This window comes from Trachypithecus francoisi, unplaced genomic scaffold (assembly GCF_009764315.1).
Source record: "Trachypithecus francoisi isolate TF-2019V2 unplaced genomic scaffold, Tfra_2.0 Lachesis_group14, whole genome shotgun sequence".
Classification (NCBI taxonomy): Eukaryota; Metazoa; Chordata; class Mammalia; order Primates; family Cercopithecidae; genus Trachypithecus; species Trachypithecus francoisi.
In genome coordinates, this window is record NW_022681459.1 from 50,270,574 (window position 1) to 50,291,179 (window position 20,606).

A 20,606-nucleotide genomic window follows, 5' to 3' on the forward strand; every position below is an offset into this window, starting at 1 on the left:
ATTTTATCACTGGCAAGTATTTGTTGAATGCTAGGAGAAGGAATGGGAGTCGGATTCCTTGAGGTGTTTCCTGATCATGCTGGTGTTTCCTGCTCATGCTGGTGTTTCCCGGTTTGAGGCCTCTGGCCTGTGTTGTTGTGGTGGCTCTGGCTGATCACTCTGGTGGGTCTTGGGCCATTCATGCATTTTTCTCTCCTGTTGCAGTGGTTGGAGACCAGACCTAACAGACAGGTGTGTCCCGTTTGCAAAGCTGGCATCAGCCGAGACAAGGTCATCCCCCTCTATGGAAGGGGCAGCACTGGGCAACAGGACCCCAGGTGAGGACTTAGGATGCCTCTCCCACCCACTTCTCCCCTTGGACATGAATTCATTCCCATTCAGCATCCCCTAACCCCACCCTTTACTTAGTACTAGATGATCCCTTGGTTTCGAAGCAGTCTCATCCAGATGAGAGTCAGCTAGGAGGGGAGGGAAGAGAGGGGATCCAAGTTGCCACTTGCTGGGACCCAGCAGTGAACAGACATCACAATCACAAGTGTACAGAGCACTGTGAAAGAGCACTTCTACAGCCTGGGAAGCAGGATATGTAGCAGGAGAGGCTCCAGGGAGTAGTGTTGCTGCATCAGTGATATATGAAGCATCGGGGGAGAGGAAACAGGATCTGGATGACTTTGTGGAGTCTGGGATTTCTAGAAATGGAGATGTGCATGGGTCCAGCGTTCCACAAACACAAGTACTGAGAACCTTTCATGGTCTGGCATCCCCAAGCTTTCCCGAAGAATCTCTTACCTTCTCCCACCTACCCTAGCGTATGCTGTGTACCCAACATATTAGACTTCTCTTAAAGGGACTTGCTCTTTCACATTTATCAGCCTGTGTATTTGCTCTCTCTTCTGCCTTCTTCCCTCCCCAGTCCTGCTCGAGCTACCCCTCTACCCCCACCTTCTCCTCTAACTTCTACTCATCTCTTATGAGCAGCCCTGAAGTCCCCTCTTTCTTGAAGCGGTCTGTCTTCTCCACATTAGTTGCTCTCACCCAGTTCCCACCACACTGTCATGTGATTGGCTCCATCCCCGTTGAAACCATGAACACCTCAAGAGTTGGGTCTGTCATCAGTCTTAGTTTTATAACATCCTGCATAATGCTTATTGTATAACTCAGCCCTCAGTTGAGTATTCATGGGTTGAGTGATCAGAGGGGGTGAGGCTCAAAAATAATAGCATCGGGTATTTGCCCAAGAATAGTGCGTGATAGAACTGAAGTTAGTAGGGGAAGGTCAGAGAAACCATGAACCTCAGTCCTTACTGCTGACAACCCACCCTCTGTTCCAGTATGGATTTGGAATTTCTGGTATCTGTGACAGGCCCAGGGAAGGCATCTGGCCATGATTCCTAACCAGTCTGAGTCAGGATCTCTGTAAGAGGAGAAGACTGTAGTGCAATCTGGTGAATATCTCATAACAAGCTGATTTTCTCCCTGGTCCTCTATACGGGTGGGAAGAACAGTTGCAGGTAGAATGAAGAGTTAGTATTTGGAAAATTAATTTGACCTAAGTTCATGTCCTGGGCAAGAAAGAGGCTATGGCCCTGACCCTGTTGGTGAAGAGCTCCAGGTCCTCACAGGGAGCAACTCAAAGCAATTTGTAATAGACTTATTTTACACCATTTCTGTTTCAGAGAGAAGACCCCTCCTCGTCCTCAAGGACAGAGGCCAGAGCCGGAGAATAGAGGGGTGAGGAACATTCTAGGAGAAGCTTCTACAAATGAGCTGATGGCTTTAGAAGTTTCCTTCTTAGCCTTACAATATTTCTCCTTGATTATAAAAGTACAGGAAAACTTGTAAAATACAGAAAGGAAAAGGGGGAAAAAATCACTTATAACCACACCAATCCGGAGGTAACCACTGGAAACATTTTGGTTCTATTTTCTTTTCCATTTTTCTATAATTATATATACACACAAATTTTATAAATCTATGCGTGTATTTTATAGATGTGTGTATACATTTTACAATTTTTGTTTTTTTGTTTTTTACAATATGTGGCTCCTGTTTTGTAACCCTCTCTTAAAATTTCATTTGTTCTACAGATATTTAGTGCCTTCTTTGTGTGAGTGGGAGTCTTAGTATTATCTTGAGATTTTACATTACCAGCAATATTTTACTAACTAGCTGTTTAGCATTTAGTTGTGTGGATTTAACATAATTCAATCTTTTGTTAGACATTTAGCAGCTTTCTTTTTCCAATTTAAAAAATATCCTGATGAACTTATAGATAAATTTGTGAGCCTATTCACTGTTATTTTATTAGAATAAGACAGGGTCTCACTCTGTCGCCCAGGCTGGAGTGCAGTGGCGTGATCATGGTTCACTGTAGCCTTGACACCGTGGGCTCAAGCGGTCTACCTCAGCCTCCCATGTAGCTGGGACCACAGGTGCACAGCACCATGCCCAACTAGTTTTTTTGTTTGTTTGTTTGTTTGTTTTTTTGGTAGAAACAAAGTCTCACTATGTTGCCCAGGCTGGTCTCTAACACCTGGGCTCAAGCAATCCTCCCACCTCAGCCTCCCAAAGTGTTAGGATTACAGGCGTGAACCACTGTGCCTAGCTTAGGATAAATTCTTAGAAGTAAAATTACTGGCTAAAAAAAAATTGCACATTTATCTCTAGTGTCTAGTGGCTAGGAACAAAAACATTTAAAATTTTTTTGCATATTTACATCAAATGTTACTCTTAAAAAAAATTCTGGGCCGGGCGCGGTGGCTCAAGCCTGTAATCCCAGCACTTTGGGAGGCCGAGACAGGCGATCACGAGGTCAGGAGATCGAGACCATCCTGGCTAACACGGTGAAACCCTGTCTCTACTAAAAAATGCAAAAACTAGCTGGGCGAGGTGCTGGGCGCCTATAGTCCCAGCTTCAGGAGGCTGAGACAGGAGAATGACGTGAACCCAGGAGGCGGAGCTTGCAGCGAGCTGAGATCTGGCCACTGCACTCCAGCCTGGGCGACAGAGCAAGACTCCGTCTCAAAAAAAAAAAAAAAAATTCTGTTAAAATGTTAAAGAAATTTTAAAAGCAAAATATTTACCCACATTGCCAAGAGCCCAGAACAAGTATATTCTCATTTCCTCATGTTCTCTTTATCTGTATGCTATGCATATGTATTTTTATGTAGCCATCACCATTCTGTTTGCTTTAAAATTTAATTTTGGCAGGTTTTCCATGATGCTCTGAAGTGTCCTCTTTATTATTTAGGCTGCCATTTATCCCATTGAGTTTTTTTATTATTTTTTATTTTTCCATGCTATTACTGGGAACTCATTGAGTTTTGGTTCATTATAATTTGGGTTTTCCTCATCGAAGGAGCTTTTAGTTGTTTCCCCATTTTGCTGTTTAAATAATAATGCTACAGTGACTATCTCTGCACACTTTTTTTTTTTTCTTTTTTTGAGATGGAGTTTCACTCTTGTTGCCCAGGCTGGAGTTTCGTTGGTGCGATCTCGGCTCACCAAAACCTCTGCCTCCCGGGTTCAAACAGTTCTCCTCAGCCTCCAGAGTAGCTGGGATTACAGGCATGTGCCACCACACCTGGCTAATTTTTGTATTTTTAGTAGAAACAGGGTTTCTCCATGTTGGTCAGGCTGGTCTCCCAAGCTCAGATGATCTGCCCTCCTCGGCCTACCAAAGTGCTGGGATTACAAGTGTGAGCCACCGCGCACTGCCACTTTTTTCTTTTTTTATTTTTTGAGTTTGAATAATGGCATTTTATTAGGATTTCCAGGAGTAGGATTATTGAGTCAGGGATCTTGATAGAAATTAAGGTTCTTGGCTGGGCACGGTGACTCATGCCTGTAATGAGTCACTTTGGGAGTCCGAGGCAAGTGGATCACCTGAGGTCAGGAGTTTGAGACCAGCTTGACCAATATGGTGAAACCCTGTCTCTACTAAAAACACAAAAATTAGCTGGGTATGGTGGCATGTGCCTGTAGTCCCAGCTACTCCAGAGGCTGAGACAGGAGAATCGCTTGAACTAGGGAGGCAGAGGTTGCAGTGATCTGAGATTGCAACAATGTAGCGAGACTCCGTCTCAAAAAAAAAAAAAAAAAAGAAAGAAAGAAATTAAGGTTCTTAAGGTTCTTTTCTCCAGATTACACTTAATAATAATACTAGCAGTGAACACTTGTTGAACTGTTACTATATGGAAATAACTACATGTTAAGAGCTTTATATGCATGATCTCATTTAAGCCTCACATCAACTCATTTAATGGAGGAGGAAACTGAGGCCTAAATAGGTAAAGTGATCTGTCCCAGGCCACACATAGAGTGCTGAAACCCAGATGTGGCTGGTATTGAAGTCGCTGCTCTTGACCACCAGGTGACACCACTTTAACATTCCCAGGTTTTGGTTTCCTACAGAGCACTAGCAACTAATGCAGGAATCAGAGGCCCCTGGAAGCCAGAGGCCCTGGTCTTAATGACCGAAGTGCATACCGCTAGCATTTATAAGCACCTGCAGCTGCTAGTGACTTTTTTTTTTTTTTTTGCATACTCTGGCCCAGGAACATAATCCCACCAAATGTGCAGACTGGTGAGATCATATGGATGTTGCTAGAAGGGAAGCAGAATGGTTAGTCCTCAGGATTGCACTGAATGAATCTGTGGTTCCTGATGAAACAATTTCACCTTCCCAAGTAAGGCAGCCTCAGTCCCAGGAGCCCTTGGATTCAACCTTGAACTGAGTAGGAGGCATTTTGTATTGAGGAAATGGAAACTCTTTGTTTTGCTTCCCTTTAGGTTTGCCCTCTCATTAAGTCAGCTGTTAGGCTTTCTAGGTGATACCATCTGGCAGGAAGCTTGGAACTAGATGCCAGGCGGCTCAGTGTGTGACAGAGAGCAGCTACTTTTGTGACTTGCAAAAGACTCATAAATGAAGGCCATTGAGCTCTTTGTGAAGAGCATTTGGCCCAATAGTCTGTCTTCTTTTTATTATTTTTTAAATCATTTGTTCTAAACTTCTCATCAGGGATGCAGGGGAAGAGACAAAAATGTTTGAAAGATGTGCACAGTAATTAAGAGCATGAAGGCCGGGCACAGTGGCTCTGGCCTCTAACCCCAGCACTTTGGGAGGCCAAGGTGGGAGGATCACTTGAGCCCAGGAGTTTGAGACCAGCCTGAGCAACAAAGTGAGACCCTATCTGTACAAAAAGTTTAAAAATTAGCCAGGCATGGAGGGGTACACCTGTGGTCCCAGCTACTCAAGAAGCTGAGATGGGAGAATTGCTTGAGCCTGGGAGGTTGAGGCTACAGTGAGCCATGATTGCACCATTGCACTCCTGGGTGACAGAGCGAGACCCTGTCTCAAAAAAAAAAAAAAGAAAAGAAAAAGAAAAGCATGTGTTTTCAGATCAAACTGTCCTAGTTTTAGATCTAAAGTGTACTCCTTGGTCAAGTTATTTCACCTCTCCAAGCCTCAGTTTGGTCATCTGTGAAATGCAGATGAAGCTAATGTAAAAATTAAACATGGTTTATGTGTCCTAGTGCTTAACAGTGGTGCCTACCACAGAGCTCATGCTTTAAAAAAGGGAGTTATTTATTCACAATATTGTTCCTACTGAATCTTTTCATGTGAAAGATGATGTGGTGTAGAACATGCACAGGGAAAAAAAACTGAGGGTGATACACCAAACTGCTGACAGTGGTTATTTCAGAGGTAAAGTGGAGTGACTGTGAAGTGGGAAGGTGAATAGAAGATCTCTGACTTTCTTTGTCAATTATTTCTGTAATGTGTGAGTTTCTTATAGCAAGCATATATTACTTTTATAATCAGAAAACATTGAAGTGTTTTAAAATGTAAAAATTCTGTATAACAATATTAGAAGAAATTTTAATCCATAACTCGTCCATATACCTACATATTGTCATGTACTTGTGACCACAGTGTTCAAGCAGTTTTGTCTGATAACTTGTTCACAAGAGTTTTTCAGTGTTAAACGCTTAAGTCAGGATAATGGTTCTTTGAATGCATGTATCAAGATTTTGATCATGACTTCCATTGTTGGCTAATTAGGTTTCAACATTTTTGCTATTAAAGATAATGTGTAGCTTCTTTGATGTTCCCTTGGGCACAGGGGTGACTGTCAATATTGCTGCTATAAAGCATGTGGAAGATGTTACTAGCTAATGTGGGACTCTGGAAAATATCCTCAAGCCCTCAGAGTGCTGACTTATGTCGGCAGACTGTTTCACACTGGGTCAGAGCCAGTCCTTTTTGGCCCATTCATAGATTCTTAGCTGGAAAGTAAGGCTAAAAGGGTTAAGCTAAAAGCTAAGGCTTGCAAGAGTTCCTCTACTTCAGTGTATATATGGGAGGAAAAGCTGTCCCCCACCTTGGAAACATGTGGCACAAGGTAGGGAGAAGAGGCAGGTGCCACGTGCAAGACAACATGAGGTATGTTGAGTTTTGACAGGCACAGGAGAAACCTGCCCGATTCTCCTGCCCTTAATTGCCTTTCTTCCACACAGGGATTTCAAGGATTTGGATTTGGAGATGGTGGCTTCCAGATGTCTTTTGGAATTGGGGCATTTCCCTTTGGGATATTTGCCACAGCATTTAATATAAACGATGGGCGGCCTCCTCCAGGTAAGACCCTATTCCCTTGAGAAATTAGGAAGATATCTTAGTAATATTGCTTGAAAACTCCTTGGAATTCAGCAGTATATAAGTTACAGATAATTGTCACTAAATGTATAATCAGCCTTTTCAAAATGTCTTAAGCTGTTTTCAGATCACTTATAGACACGGTAACAATGTTGAGCACTTACCAACTATTAGGCATATATATAGCACTTTCCATTCCAAGCTCAGGGGATCATCACAACCACCCTATGGAACAAGTGTGTGATTAGCTCCGTTTAACAGGTCAGAAAATGCTCAGTAATGTTACCAAGACATACCCCATGTCTATAAAATGAAAAACTACAAGTGATACTCAGCTAAGGAAAAGCCTAGTTCTGCACATTTACTCCCCCCTTTGACCATTTGGGGACATGGAAATGCGCAATGACCCATCAAGAGTGAGGGCATATCCATTCTCTGGCATCTGTGTCCAGCTTCCTTCAGGACACAACATGAGGCTAGTCACAAGCAGCCACAGCCCTGTGGGAACCATGCCTAGGTCCACCAACTGCTGCTGCATTTCTCCCTCCTACTGCTTGAAAGTGCCATCTGCATTCAGTATAGCGCAAGGCAATGAGGTGGGTGCCCTGAACTCTATCACAGTCTGACACCCGAGCCAAGATCCTTACTGTGGAGCCTGCAGAGATGCCATGATCGGTTGAGCTCTGCCTGCACTCGGAGCTTCATGTACACTGGACACAGCGTATGGTACAGAAGTGAGCATTGTGTGGTTCACGCCAAGAGCTGATGCCCTAAAGACGGTAACTGGGTCATCCCAGTTATTCTCATCCCCACCCTGGTCCTTGGTACACAGCAGGCGATCTATAAGTCTTTCTTGACTGTCTGCCTGCCTGTCTTCGTGAATCCATCAGAGCATCCAACTGAGGAATCTCAGCACCAAGATATCTAGGGAATGCCCTTTCTTACCTTATCTGCCTTGAAGGTTTATCCTCTGTTCACATTTTTTTTTCAGAGGAAGGATACCCCAAAAGATAGGGAGTACTCTGCCCTGAAGAAAGGGCATATCCCTGTGAAGCTAACAAGAACCTGCCTGATAGCTTGCATGCTTCTAACCTGGTCCAAGGCTAACCTTGGATTCCCCAGCTAAGTAGAGTTCCACAGGCAGGCTAGACTCTGGATCACTTTATTCCTCTGCCACAGTCACAGTTTTCCCTTGTCATGCTTGATACAATTTGACCATCCTGAATACAGATTATTTTATCCTCCCTCCCCCAAAGTCAGGACAGGGAGCTCTAAATGGTAGCTTTTCTCAAAGCAGAGGAGTGGAGACTTAGGTTCTCACCCCAGTTTGTCTGCCACTAACTTGAAAGACAAGTCATTTTGCCTTTCTGGATACTAGTTCTCTTCTGGAAAAGGAAGGCAATCCCTGTGGGGCCCTTGAGAGGCAGTGTGTGGAGAGACTGCAGAGCTCTGCCACTGACTTCTGAGCCTTTCAATCTTGAACAGGTCACTTCAGACCTATGTTTCAGCTGCTTCCTACTCAAAATGGAAATAATAATATCCACCAAATAATAACATGTACAAAACACTTAGCAGATAGAATATACTTAACAAACAGTAGGCTTGCTTTCATTATTTCCTGCAAGAGTTTTCTGTTAATCAGCTGGTTTATTTGCATGTACAGGCCAAACCTTTTATGATAAATTGGACCATATCTTGTCCTTATTGTTATTGTTCCACATAGTTTCATTTTGCGTGATATTATTTGGGGTTTAGAATTTTTTTTTGGCTGGACACAGTGGCTCACACCTGTAATCCCAACACTTTGGGAGGCTGAGGCGGGCGGATCACCTGAGGTCAGGAGTTCAAGACCGGTCTGGCTAACATGGCGAAACCCTGTTTCTACTAAAAATTAAAAAAAAAAAAAAAATTAGCCAGGTGTGGTGGCACACACCTGTAATCCCAGCTACTCAGGAGGCTGAGGCAAGGGAATCACTGAAACCCAGGAGGCGGAGGTTGCAGTGAGCCAAGATTGCGCCATTGCACTCCAGCTTGGGCAACAAGAGCAAAACTCCATCTCAAAAAGAAAAAAAAAGGCTGGGCACAGTGGCTCCCGCCTGTAATCCCAGCACTTTTGGAGGCAGAGGCAGGCGGATCACAAGGTCAAGAGTTCAAGACCAGCCTGACCAACATGGTGACACCCCATCTCTACTAAAAATATGAAAATGAGCCAGGCATGGTGGTGCATGCCTGTAATCCGAGCTACTCAGGAAAATCGCTTGAACCTGGGAAGTGGAGGTTGCAGTGAGCTGACATCGTGCCACTGCACTCCAGCCTGGACGACAGATCGAGACTCTGTTTCAAGAAAAAAAAAAGAAATCTTTTGTGTGTAGGATTCTGATGTTGTAAAGAGATATAAGATTAATGCTGTCAACTTCTGGCCTGAGTGGGTAGTGTGCATAGCTGCAGTGTTCTGACAGCCTGTTTTCTCCCTCCTTTCTCTCCAGCTGTCCCTGGCACACCCCAGTATGTGGATGAGCAGTTCCTGTCACGCCTCTTCCTATTTGTGGCCCTGGTGATCATGTTCTGGCTCCTGATCGCCTAATTCTGGGCTCCTGCCTATATCCGTGGCAGGGCTCTGAACTGGTGACGTGCCACCCCAACTCCTGATGTTTGGCTTCCTGGCTAATCTTGACTCCTGGAATCAGTGGGATCAGTAACACATCAAGGAGTCTTGTTTCTCCATCAGAGCTTTGGAACTCGAGACCAGTTGGCGATGACCCCTGAGCATTGCCACTGCTGTAAACACCCTATAACCTCAGGCCTTGGCATTAAGTCCTCTCTCATGGGTGACACCATGAAATCTTGTTTCAACCAGTTCAGCAGGTCCTGACTTTGTAGAGGGAAGAGGCAGAAAGAGAGAAACTGTCAGAGTATAATTTCAACTGAGTTTAATATTACAAAAACAAAAGGATGCACCAAATGGTATTTCTGGAAATTTTCATCTCTTTAAATACCCCTTGGTAAGTTGCCTCTGAAGCCAGTGGGGGCTCCTCAGATAGAGAGGTTCCCCTTTCAAATCCCAGTGCCGCTCTGTTCTCTTTCCTCCCCCTCCCCCTCCTCTTCCTCTGTAGAAATGCAAGAAATTGCTGTCCCATAAAAATAATTGCAGCAGCTAAAGCTGGGGTCACTTCATGAATTCACCAGAGACTCAAATCTTCTATTGGCTCTGGGCTGTGCTCAGCGTCTTTGGCCTCAGAGAACAACTTGAATGACTTCTTGGTTTCCTGGCATAAATTATTCCTGGTGAGACATGTGACTTCACTCACAGATTTCCCATCAGCTTTCTCCCTAAAACTATGTGCATCTGCCTCTGTCTGCCAGAGAACATACAGCCAAGAATACTGCTGAAGCTGAGACTGACTACTGTGCATTAGGAAAGACCTGGAGTCAGGACTTTGGTGGGATTTGGAGCTCCGATGCAGGAATAACCGAACAAGCAGCCCTGTCCCCTAGGCTGCAGAGGCTTGAATGCATCCTCTCCCAGAACCTGCCACAGGAAACTGGGGGCTTTGTTAGGTCAGCCCAACTGCATGCAGAAGACCACCATCCTCAGAAGCCAAGTTGTCCTTCATGAAGAGGCAAGGGAAGGGGAAACCCACATGTGACCCTGATTTTGGTTTGGCTTGATAGAGTTCCCTGAAAACTCCTGTTATGTGTGCTAAGAACAGGGAAGCATGTGACTTCCAAGCAGACAACGGCTGATGATTTGTAAAGCCAGGTGCAGGGCCTGGGGAGCCCCAGCACAATGATACTGTGTGGTCTTCCCTCCTGTGGAATCGAGGGGAAATTAGTCTTCCCAATACTTTGATTTGATTTTCAGTTTCACAGGCTGCTTCCTTTGAATCTTATTGAGGAAGTATAGTACCAAGTAGGTAGGACCGTTCACCTGGTGGAACAGTTTTTGCTCTGCCTTCTAGGCTTCATCCCAGAAATCCAGCCTCTTTCTGGAGATCTCAAAGCTGGGGGGAGATGGGCTTCCTCTGGGCCTCTCTCTTACTTTGCCATCCACACTGCTTCTGGCTAACCCCAGCAATAACCAACACATGGTAGGAAGCCCCACCTAGTGCTTTTTCCCAATTATGACTGCATAGTTTGTGGAAACAAAGATCTTGAGGAAGATGAGGGAAGCCGTGCCCTCTTCATAACCCTCACCCCTTCTCCTTTGTACTTGGCAACACCAGAGTTCAGTGTTTAAACAGACAAAATATAAAGTATTGAGTAGGTGGTTCATTTGCCAAATCCACTTGGTAGGAAGAAGCCACCAGCTTTATAGTGTGCCTGATAGATTTTACACATTCCTGGGCACCCACTCAAGAGTGCTCTTTTTATCACCTTCTGGAAATCCCCAAAGTTGAAGGGGCCTCTGGAGTGTCTCTGCTCTAGAGAGAATTGGTGGGCCTCCCCCTCAGTGCAGTGGCCCCAACTAGTGGAGGGAGAGAGGACTTCAGTCAGATGGACTCAACAAAAATGGGTTTCCAGAAGAATAATGAAAAGTTGTGGGTAGCAAAATGAATCATTTGGACTCAGTGAAATGGAGTGAGCCCAGGAGAGCTCAACCAACAGGGGCACTCTGGGAACCTGTTAGTAAAACCAGGCTGGCCAAATGCCGTTTGATTTTGAACCTTGTAGGTCCCCACTCACCGTCTGCCAGGAGCTAAGGCAGGAGAGCTGACTTGGGACTGCTGGCTCGGCCCCAACAGGGAGCCCCCTTCCCACCACCCCTCGGCAAGCTCACCACCTCATCCTTCTGCCAAGGCAGCTTTCCTTTCTTTTGTGTGTTTTCTGTGTTCTTAGCCTCCACCCTCCTGCCACCCTTGTGGACTAGGACCAGGTCCTGACCCCAGTCAGAAAATGATGATATGTACAGTGGCACACTTTAGCCAGTCACTAATTTTCACTGTTGTGAAAGTGATTTGATTTAGAATTAAACAAATGGTTTTACATTACTATGAGCTTGGACTTCTTGTCTATGTCATGGAGGGTGAATGGGTGGGGAGTAGTCACACTGGTATGCCCTCATGGAGGCTCCTGTGTATCCTCGGTAATTTCACACTGAGGATGAAAGTCTTCAAAGAAGCTGGGCATGGTTTATGCCTGTAGTCCTAGTTACTCTGGAGGCTGAGGCGAGAGGATTGCTTGAGCCCAGAGTTTGAAGTCTGCATTGAGCTATGATCATGCCACTGAACTCCAGCCTGGGCGACAGAGCGAGACTGTCTCTTAAAAAAACAAAAACAGGCCGGGCGCGGTGGCTCAAGCCTGTAATCCCAGCACTTTGGGAGGCCGAGACGGGCGGATCACGACGTCAGGAGATCGAGACCATCCTGGCTAACACGGTGAAACCCCGTCTCTACTAAAAAATACAAAAAACTAGCCGGGCGAGGTGGCAGGCGCCTGTAGTCCCAGCTACTCGGGAGGCTGAGGCAGGAGAATGGCGTAAGCCCGGGAGGCGGAGCTTGCAGTGAGCTGAGATCCGGCCACTGTACTCCAGCCTGGGCGACAGAGCGAGACTCCGTCTCAAAAAAAAAAAAAAAAAAAAAAAAAAAAGGAAAGAAAGTCTTTAAACAGCTATCGATAATTAGAGATGATAAATGTAGGCTGGAGGCCTGGCTTCATACACAGACTTGCCCAAGATAAAACCTGTCTGACAGGCAGCCCCAGTCCTGACAAGTACGTGGCATTCCTGAGCTTGATAAGTGACAAGCTGCCACAGTGGAGCCTAGCTTGTTGCTTATCAGAGCCTTTAGGACAATCATAGGTTACTCACTGTCAGCATCTCTCCATCTGTTTAGTAACAGGGCAGGTGGGCTGTCAGCCAAGTCCTTTCTCTGGAGCAGAAGGTGTGTCCCTCCCTAAGGTTCCTTAATAGCAGGGTGTAGTGTGAGATGGATGATGTTGCTGAGATTACAAATCTGGCCCAACCTCAGGCTCCCCAACATGCCAGAGCTACAGGTACTTCCTCTGAAAAGAGCTTTTTTTCTTCCTGTTAGATTTTGATCTCACAGTTATCAAATTGTACCAAGATACAGTGGGGAATGCAAAGGTAAGGGAATTTCAGGAGCTCATAAGCCCAATGAGAAAAAAACGAGGTTTTTTTTTTTCTTTTTTGAAAGATTTTTAGGCCAGGCATGGTGGCTCACACCTACAAACCCCAGCACTTTGTGAGGCTGAGGTGGGAGGATCGCTTGAAGCCAAGAGTTTGAGGCCAGCCTGGGCAACACAGGGAGACTCTGTCTCTACAAAAATAAAAAATATTAGCCAGGCACAGTGGTGCATGCCTGTGGTCCCAGCTATCCGGGAGGGAGGCCGAGGCGAGAGGATCACCTGAGCCTGGGAGATCAAGGCTGCAGTGAGTTGTGATCATGCTAGTGCATTCCAGCCAGGGCAACAAACCCTTTTAGAAACAAGGTCTTACTCGGGTGCCCTGGCAGAGTGCAGTGGTGTGATCACAGCTCACTGCAGCCTGGAACTCCTGATCTCAATAGGTTCTCCCACCTCAACCTCCTAAAGTGTTGGAATGACAGTTGTAAGCCACCATGCCCAGCCGTAGGTTTTTGTTTTTGATGGGAAAAAAAACACAACAGTAGCAGAACAGGACAATAAAGCCTCCATGTATCCATCACCCAACTCCAGTAACTATCAACTCAGATCAGTCTTGTTGCATCTATACCTCCTGCACACTGTTCCTCTCCCACTGTCTGAACTATTCTGAAACAAACCCCAGTCATATGTGATCTATTAAGTATTTTAATATGCATCTCAAGTATTTTAAAAACAAGCAAAATAGGCTGGGTGCGATGGCACACATCTGTGATCCTAGCACTTTGGGAGGCTGAGGCAGGCAGATTGCCTGAGCTCAGGAGTTCGAGACCAGCTTGGGCAACATGGTGAAACCCTGTCTCTACTAAAATACAAAAAATTAGCCAGGAGTAGTGGCATACACCTGTAGTCTCAGCTACTGGAGAGACTGAGGCAGGAGAATCGCTTGAACCCGGGAGGCAGAGATTGCAGTGAGCCAAGATTGCACCAGTGCACTCCAGTCTGAGCAACAGAGCAAGACTCCATCTCAAAAAAAAAAGCAAAATACCTTTTAAAAATGTCTTAAAATCATCATATATCCAAACACATTGTTCAGATTTCCCTAGTTATCTCATAATTTGTGTTGTTTCAATTGAGATCCAAATCATTTTCATACATTGCTATTATTTGTCTCTGAAATCTTTTTTTTTTTTTTTTTTTTTGAGACGGGGTTTCACTTGCCGCCCAGACTGGAGTGCAATGGTGTGATCCCAGCTCACTACAGCCCCTGTCTCCCAGGTTCAAGCAATTCTCATGCCTCAGCCTCCCGAGTAGCTGGGACTACAGGCGCCCGCCATCATGCCCAGCTAATTTTTTGTGTTTGTGTGTGTGTGTGTGTGTGACAGAGTCTCGCTCTGTCGCCCAGGCTGAAGTGCAGTGGCGTGATCTCGGCTCACTGCAAGCTCCATCTCCTGGGTTCACACCATTCTCCTGCCTCAGCCTCCCAAGTAGCTGAGACTACAGGCACCTGCCACCATGCCTGGCTAATTTTTTTTGCATTTTTAGTAGAGACGGGGTTTCACCGTGTTAGCCAGGATGGTCTTGATCTCCCGACCTCGTGATCCACCCGCCTTGGCCTCCCAAAATGCTGGAATTATGGGCGTGAACCACCTTGCCTGGCCTGTCTATGAAATTTTTTCTACTGTGCGGTTTATCTGTTAAAGAAACTAGGTTATTTGTCCTGTTGGATTTCCCACAGTGTCAGTTTTGCTGTTTGCGTCATGGGAATGTTATTAAGTTCCTCTTCCCCATGTATTTCCTGTAAGTTGGTTGGTAGATCTAGAAGCTTGACCAGATTCAAGCTTATTATTTTTGTTTTGTAAGACTATGTCATGGGTGATAGTATATACTTGGTGTGTCTTATCTGGAGGCACTTAATGTCTCGTAGTCCTACTTTGTGATGTTATAGAAGCCACTTCTGATCATCTAGAGTTGAGAAACAAGACTGCACTCTGGGCAGAGTCGGGCACAAAATTACAGAGAACATGGAGAGCTGGTTGTTGTAGGAATGGCAAGTGGTGCAAGGCAGGATACGCTCAGGAAAAAGCAGAGTCCTGGAGTGAAGGGAATAGAGAGACAAGTCCACAGCGGGAGATGTAGTCAGCTCATGAGGGCTGGTTTGGCTTTTATTTTGTAGGCCATGGGGTGCTGTTGAAGGGTTTTGAACAGAGAGATGACAGGTCCAGAAACATACTTTTGGAAGATTAACCAGTCCATTTTGGGTAGTTTGATTCAGGGAGGGCCAAGACTGGCTTCTTTGGAAGTAAGTGGAGGTGACACTGGGCAAGTCTGCTTGGGTACCAGTGGACCAGTACCTTCAAGAGGGCAGAACCTTGAGTTGTTTTCCAAGATCTAGGTTTTCAGGATCCTAGGCTCAGAGAGTTGACTGTGAGGCAGCTGGCAGGATCTGCCCTAGGGACTGATCAAGCCATGGCCAGTGAAACAAACTGTGGACAGGTAACTTGGGTGCTTTTGAAACTCAGTTGGCCTTCTCTACCCTCCAGAAGTCCCCCTTGAGTTCACAGGTGATTTCTGGAATGTTCTTTGGGTCCATATTAACAATATATCTCTTGGCTATAACATTTCTACAGAAAGCTATTCCCTTCCATTACATTTTCAACTTGCATTTCTCAGAGTCGCCTGAACTTCCCTGGGAGAAACTTGGGGGACTTGGCTAGTCCCCAACTCCCTGCTGGTGAAGACCATGATGCTGGAGGTAGGAGGAAGTGGAATGTGAGAGGGAATGAGGGAGAAGAGATAGACCTGGGTGCCTTGGTGTGGAGCAGAGGGAGAGGGAAGATACCCAGGAGGCTTTGGTTCCCAGGATGCCACTGCTTTGTTGCCTGGGAAAATACAGTGTTACATCTTTCTGTAGGAAGGATGGGGAAAGTCCCTGTCCCCTGTTTGCTAGCCATGAGGCAGCTTGTCAGGAGAGTCCCTGGATTCCTGTCACTTTAATTCAATACACAATCTTGTGTTTACTATACTGATTTCCTCAGAAACTATAAAACTGAGTACTGAAAAAGAGTTCCCAGGAATTAACGGAAGTGGGACAGAGCCTCCCCAGCACTTTGTGCACACTCAGGACATCGTGAGCCACCTGCCACACCCAGAGGAGAAAAATCTGACTGGCATCTGGTTTGAATTAGAGCAGGAAGAAAGAGAATTGTGCTCGCCTTTGCCTTTGTCTTTACTTACCCAACTGCTGGGACCAGAGGCAGCTGGGTTGAACTTTGTCTTTGGTTAGGGGTGGGGGGCGCGGGGGACAGAATCCATTTCCCTGGTCCCCATCCTCTTTCTGGTCATTTGGACACTTTTCCCGTGATCTAAATCTGATCTAGGGAAATGACAATTGTGAAAGACCCAGCGTGAGAGAATCCGATGGGAGGGTGGGTCATCAGGGACCAGCTGACCTTGCTGATGATGTGTTAATACCTTAATCACACAAAGGACCCCAATCTCCATCCAAACCTAATGAGCGGAAGTGGTTCTCAAAGCTACTCAGCCAGCTAGCAGCTGCCATAACCCAGTCAGCTGTCCTAACTCAGTCCTGTGATCCCTCCTCCTCATAGAAGATTCTAAACTGGCAGCCCACACGGTAAATCTAGTGGCCAGGTGTGTTTCATTTGGTCTACATGGCATTTTTAAAACTTTTTGATGCTATCAACATTTTTTTTTTTTTGAGACGGAGTCTCGCTCTATCGCCCAGGCTGGAGTGCAGTGGCCGGATCTCAGCTCACTGCAAGCTCCGCCTCCCGGGTTTACGCCATTCTCCTGCCTCAGCCTCCCGAGTAGCTGGGACTATAGGCGCCCGCCACCTCGCCCGGCTAGTTTTTTGTATTTTTTAGTAGAGACGGGGTTTCACCGTGTTAGCCAGGATGGTCTCGATCTCCTGACCTCGTGATCCACCCGTCTCGGCCTCCCAAAGTGCTGGGATTACAGGCTTGAGCCACCGCGCCCGGCCAGCTATCAACATTTTTTTAAGTGGCAAATTTCACCTAAACATCTGGATTTTTGGCATGTTTTGAAAAGTTGGAAGACTTGGGAATGGTAGGCCCATGTTCCTGCAGAGGAATGCTCGTCTTCCAATGGGGCGCACAAGCTCCAGCGTCCTGCGCTCATTTCTGTACCTAATTGGGCTGACTGAGGATCTGCTTCTCAAAAGCTGGTTGGTCGCCTGCAACCATCTTCGACTTAGAGATTATTTACTGTCCGCTTACTCATGGTGGCGCAGAGAAGTGGTTTCTCTGAGCTAGAAGCTTCTAAGAAAAGTCCATCCTCAAAGCTGTTTGTGGGACAGACCTGGCTCCTCCATTGTAATATTCCTGATTCCAAACACTACTGGAAAGAGCTCTGGACTGGCAGTCAGTAGGCCTGGGCTCCCATCCCAGCTCTCCTCCTAATGAGCGAAGCCATTTCGAGGTAGTTGAACTTGGCCTCTGATCCTTAACTTTCCCTATCTGTAAAATGAAGGCGACTAGATGGGTGCGGACTAGATCCGTGTTGAGACTTCCGGCCCGCGCAGAATCAACCTTACCAGCGGGAGCACCTCGAGGGGACGCCGCTCGCACTAGGGGGCGCCAGGGCCGCTGCAGAGCCAGAGCCAGAGCCTGGGGGCGGGGCCTGAGAGCGGCGGGGCGGGGCGTCGGCGGGCAGGCCCCTGTGCCAGGTGTGGTTTGGTCCTCCCGGGGCGCCGTAGGCAGTGCATCCCGTTGGCGCCTGGGGCTGTGGTCCTCCCGCGCCTGAGGCGGCGGCGGCAGGAGCAGAAGAGAGCTGTAGCGAGCTGAGGGGAGTTGCTGTGTCCCCCGCCTCCTCCTCCCCATTTCCGCGCTCCCGGGACCATGTCCGCGCTGGCGGGTAAGGAAGGGCTGCTCCGCCCTGTCCCGCTGTTATCTCCGAAGCCCGGGTCCATGGCGCCTGAGGGAAACCGGCGGTCTCTCTGGGGTTTCGGGCTGGTTGGATCCTCGTGGGTCCGAGCTCCTCAGAAGAGCTGGGAGGCGGGGTGGGCACAGCGCTCCCCAGGCATTTGGAGGGTGGGACTCTGGGAATGGGGAGGCAGGGCATCCTGGAGACAGAAGGCTCGGAGGGGCAGACGGGTTGGGCGGCTTCCCGCGAGTTGAAGTCCCTGGGAGGAAGAGATTCTGGCTCTGCCAGGAATCCAGCTTTTTGGAGGAACCTGGCGGCCGCAGACCCCCAAATTAAACCCTTTTTAAGGAAGTTGAAAAGCATGGCGTTCACTTAGAGTGGAAGCTCTGTGGAATTTGAGGAGTACAAGATTCTCTAGGGTTCAGGACAATTAGGAGAGTTACCCGGGGTTCTGGGTTTTCTGAGGGAAATGAAGGAGGATGTGACTTCCCTGCCAGGACCCAAGGCTTCTCGCGGGCATCTTGGTGCCTGGGATTTCCCCGGGGCTGGGAGCTCTTTGCAGAATATAGGGGAGTATGGAGCCCCTTGAGGTTTAGGACAGGACTAAGGGTAAGGAGAGATCGGACCATTCTTTCTGGGGCTCAAAGATCTCTGCTACAGGTGAGGAAAGTAGGCCACCTGGCGTTCTGAGTCCTCCCGCGGCAGCTCCCTTGGCCTCTCTAGACTAAAGACTAGAGGGATGCGGCCAAACACCTGGAAGGAAGAGTTGTCTTAAGGGTGAAGGGTAGCTTCAGAGTTGGGTTAGCTGCGCCTGCAGTCTCCTCCCCTTCACCTCACACACCACCCTGCAGCTTCCTGCCTTCCCTATCTGTTCCCCCAGCAGCAGGAACCTTCTGTCTCCTATGTTTCCCAGCCACCTGTGTGGGTGGCCCAGCCTCTGGGTCCACCAGGGTCAGCGTCCAGAAGCTTTGGAGAGGCGGCAAGAGGCTATTGAGGTGGAGGGGGCTGGCTATCTGCCCCCTGCTTCCTGGCTTTCCGTCTGTGGACAGTCACTTCCTTCATCCTGAATACAAGGACTGGGCTACCAGTGGGTCACTTCCTCACCAAGGGAGCATGGGATTTTCTCCTCATTGGTGATAATAGACTTCTGGAGAGGGCTGGGGGTGGAAATGCCTAAAAAAATTTTCCTGTAATCCCAGCACTTTGGGAGGGCAAGGCAGATAGGATCGTTTGAGTCCAGGAATTCGAGACCAGCTTGGGCAATATAGCGAGACCTCATCTTTTAAAAACAAAGCCTTGTCTCTTAAAAAAGATTTTTTTTAAGCTTACAGAATTCCTCAACTCAAATGATCTCCAGTAACTTTTTTTTTTTTTTTGAGGCGAAGTCTTGCTCTGTCGCCCAGGCTGGGGTGCAGTGGCACAATCTCGGCTCACTGCAACCTCTGCCTTCCGGGTTCAAGTGATTCTCCTACCTCAGTCTCCCAAGTAGCTGGGACAACAGGGGCCTGCCACCACGCCCTTCTAATTTTTTTGGTATTTTTAGTAGAGATGGGGTTTCACCATTTGGCCAGGCCGGTCTTGAACTCCTGATGACCTTGTGATCTGTCCACTTCGGCCTCCCAAAGTGCTGGGATTACGGGTGTGAGCCACCGTGCCCGGCCGATTTCCAGTAACTTTTTCTAACAGCTGTGTAATATAGGTTGCCTGTCTTGAACCCTATTTCTTAGAAATTTGTGAAAGGTTTCACAGTACAGTAGTCTAGAGGCATAAAGCCTCTAGATGCACTAATTTATGCATTCTTTCATTCAAAGAATATTTGTTGGATTCTTCTTTACTTAGCTAAATGCTGGGGAGTACAATGGTGACATAGTTCTTGGCTTTGTGGTGCTTATAATCCTAAAAATGGACAATAAATAATCATAACAATTGCAATAAATGTTAACAATTGCAATAAATAATAGTTGAGGTAAACAAGTGAGATAAGTGCTGTAAGAGTGTACCAGGGGTGAGGGGGATTCTCTACTTTTTTTTCTGTTTTGGTAGAGATAGGGTCTCACTATGTTGCCCATGGTGGTCTTGAATTCCTAGTTTCAAGCCATCCTCCTGTCTCAGCCTCCCAAAGTGCTGGGATTACAGGGATAAACCACCATGCCCATCCTCTACTTTTTTTTTTTTTTTTTGAAGGGACTACTTTTCTTAAAAATGCAAGTTTTTGCTGACCCCTGGAGATAAGTAAAAGTTAATCTGGCAAAAAAAGCTCACAGAACATTCCAGGCAGAGGAAACAGCATAAAAAGGCCCTAGGGTAGGAAGGCATGTAGTGCCTTTGAGCCTTCAAGCTGGGAGGTCAATATGGTGTTTTGCTTTTTTTGTGGGGGGTGGGGAAGCAGAGTCTCACTCTGTTGCCCATGCTGGAGTACAGTGGCGTGATCCAGACTCACTGTACCCTCCACCTCCCGGGTTCAAGTGATTCTTCTGCCTCAGCCTCCTGAGTAGCTGGGACTACACAGAAGCGCTACCTCGCCCAGCTAATTTTTTGTATTTTTAGTAGAGACTGGGTCTCACCATGTTGCCCAGGCTGGTCTCAAACTCCTGAGCTCAGGCAGTCCACCCACCTTGGCCTCCCAAAGTGCTAGGATTACAAGCGTGAGCCACTGTGCCCAGCCAAGTGTGGCTTTTTATTTATTTTATTTATTTATTTTTTTATTTTTTATTTTTTATTTATTTTTTTTTTGAGACAGAGTCTTGCTCTGTCACCCAGGCCGGAGTGCAGTGGCCGGCTCTCAGCTCACTGCAAGCTCCGCCTCCCGGGTTCACACCATTCTCCTGTCTCAGCCTCCCGAGTAGCTGGGACTACAGGCGCCAGCCTCATCGCCCGGCTAGTTTTTTGTATTTTTTAGTAGAGACGGGGTTTCACCGTATTAGCCAGGATGGTCTCGATCTCCTGACCTCGTGATCCGCCCATCTCG

At 47.0% G+C, this 20,606-nt stretch overlaps 2 protein-coding genes across 6 annotated transcripts in view; both read left to right on the forward strand.

The window, feature by feature from the left end:
* The window catches only part of RNF185 (ring finger protein 185), a 48,501-nt gene extending 36,857 nt beyond the window's left edge, over positions 1–11,644 (forward strand). For 2 of the 3 annotated variants that reach the window (XM_033233279.1, XM_033233280.1), the window contains 4 exons: positions 205–317; positions 1,677–1,731; positions 6,520–6,637; positions 9,142–11,644. In XM_033233279.1, the coding sequence (XP_033089170.1) occupies positions 205–317; positions 1,677–1,731; positions 6,520–6,637; positions 9,142–9,239 (384 nt within the window). In that variant the 3' untranslated portion in view covers positions 9,240–11,644. Of the gene's footprint in view, positions 1–204; positions 318–1,676; positions 1,896–6,519; positions 6,638–9,141 lie in introns of all 3 variants that reach the window. The other variant, XR_004442390.1, reaches the window with a different exon arrangement.
* Positions 11,645–17,397: 5,753 nt separating this feature from the next.
* The window catches only part of LIMK2 (LIM domain kinase 2), a 68,177-nt gene continuing 64,968 nt past the window's right edge, over positions 17,398–20,606 (forward strand). For 2 of the 3 annotated variants that reach the window (XR_004442391.1, XM_033233282.1), the window contains exon 1: positions 17,398–17,629. Coding sequence is in view for 1 of the 3 variants with exons in the window: in XM_033233282.1 (XP_033089173.1) it covers positions 17,614–17,629 (16 nt within the window). In the remaining 2 variants the exon portion in view is untranslated. The remainder of the gene's footprint in view (positions 17,630–20,606) is intronic. The other variant, XM_033233284.1, reaches the window with a different exon arrangement.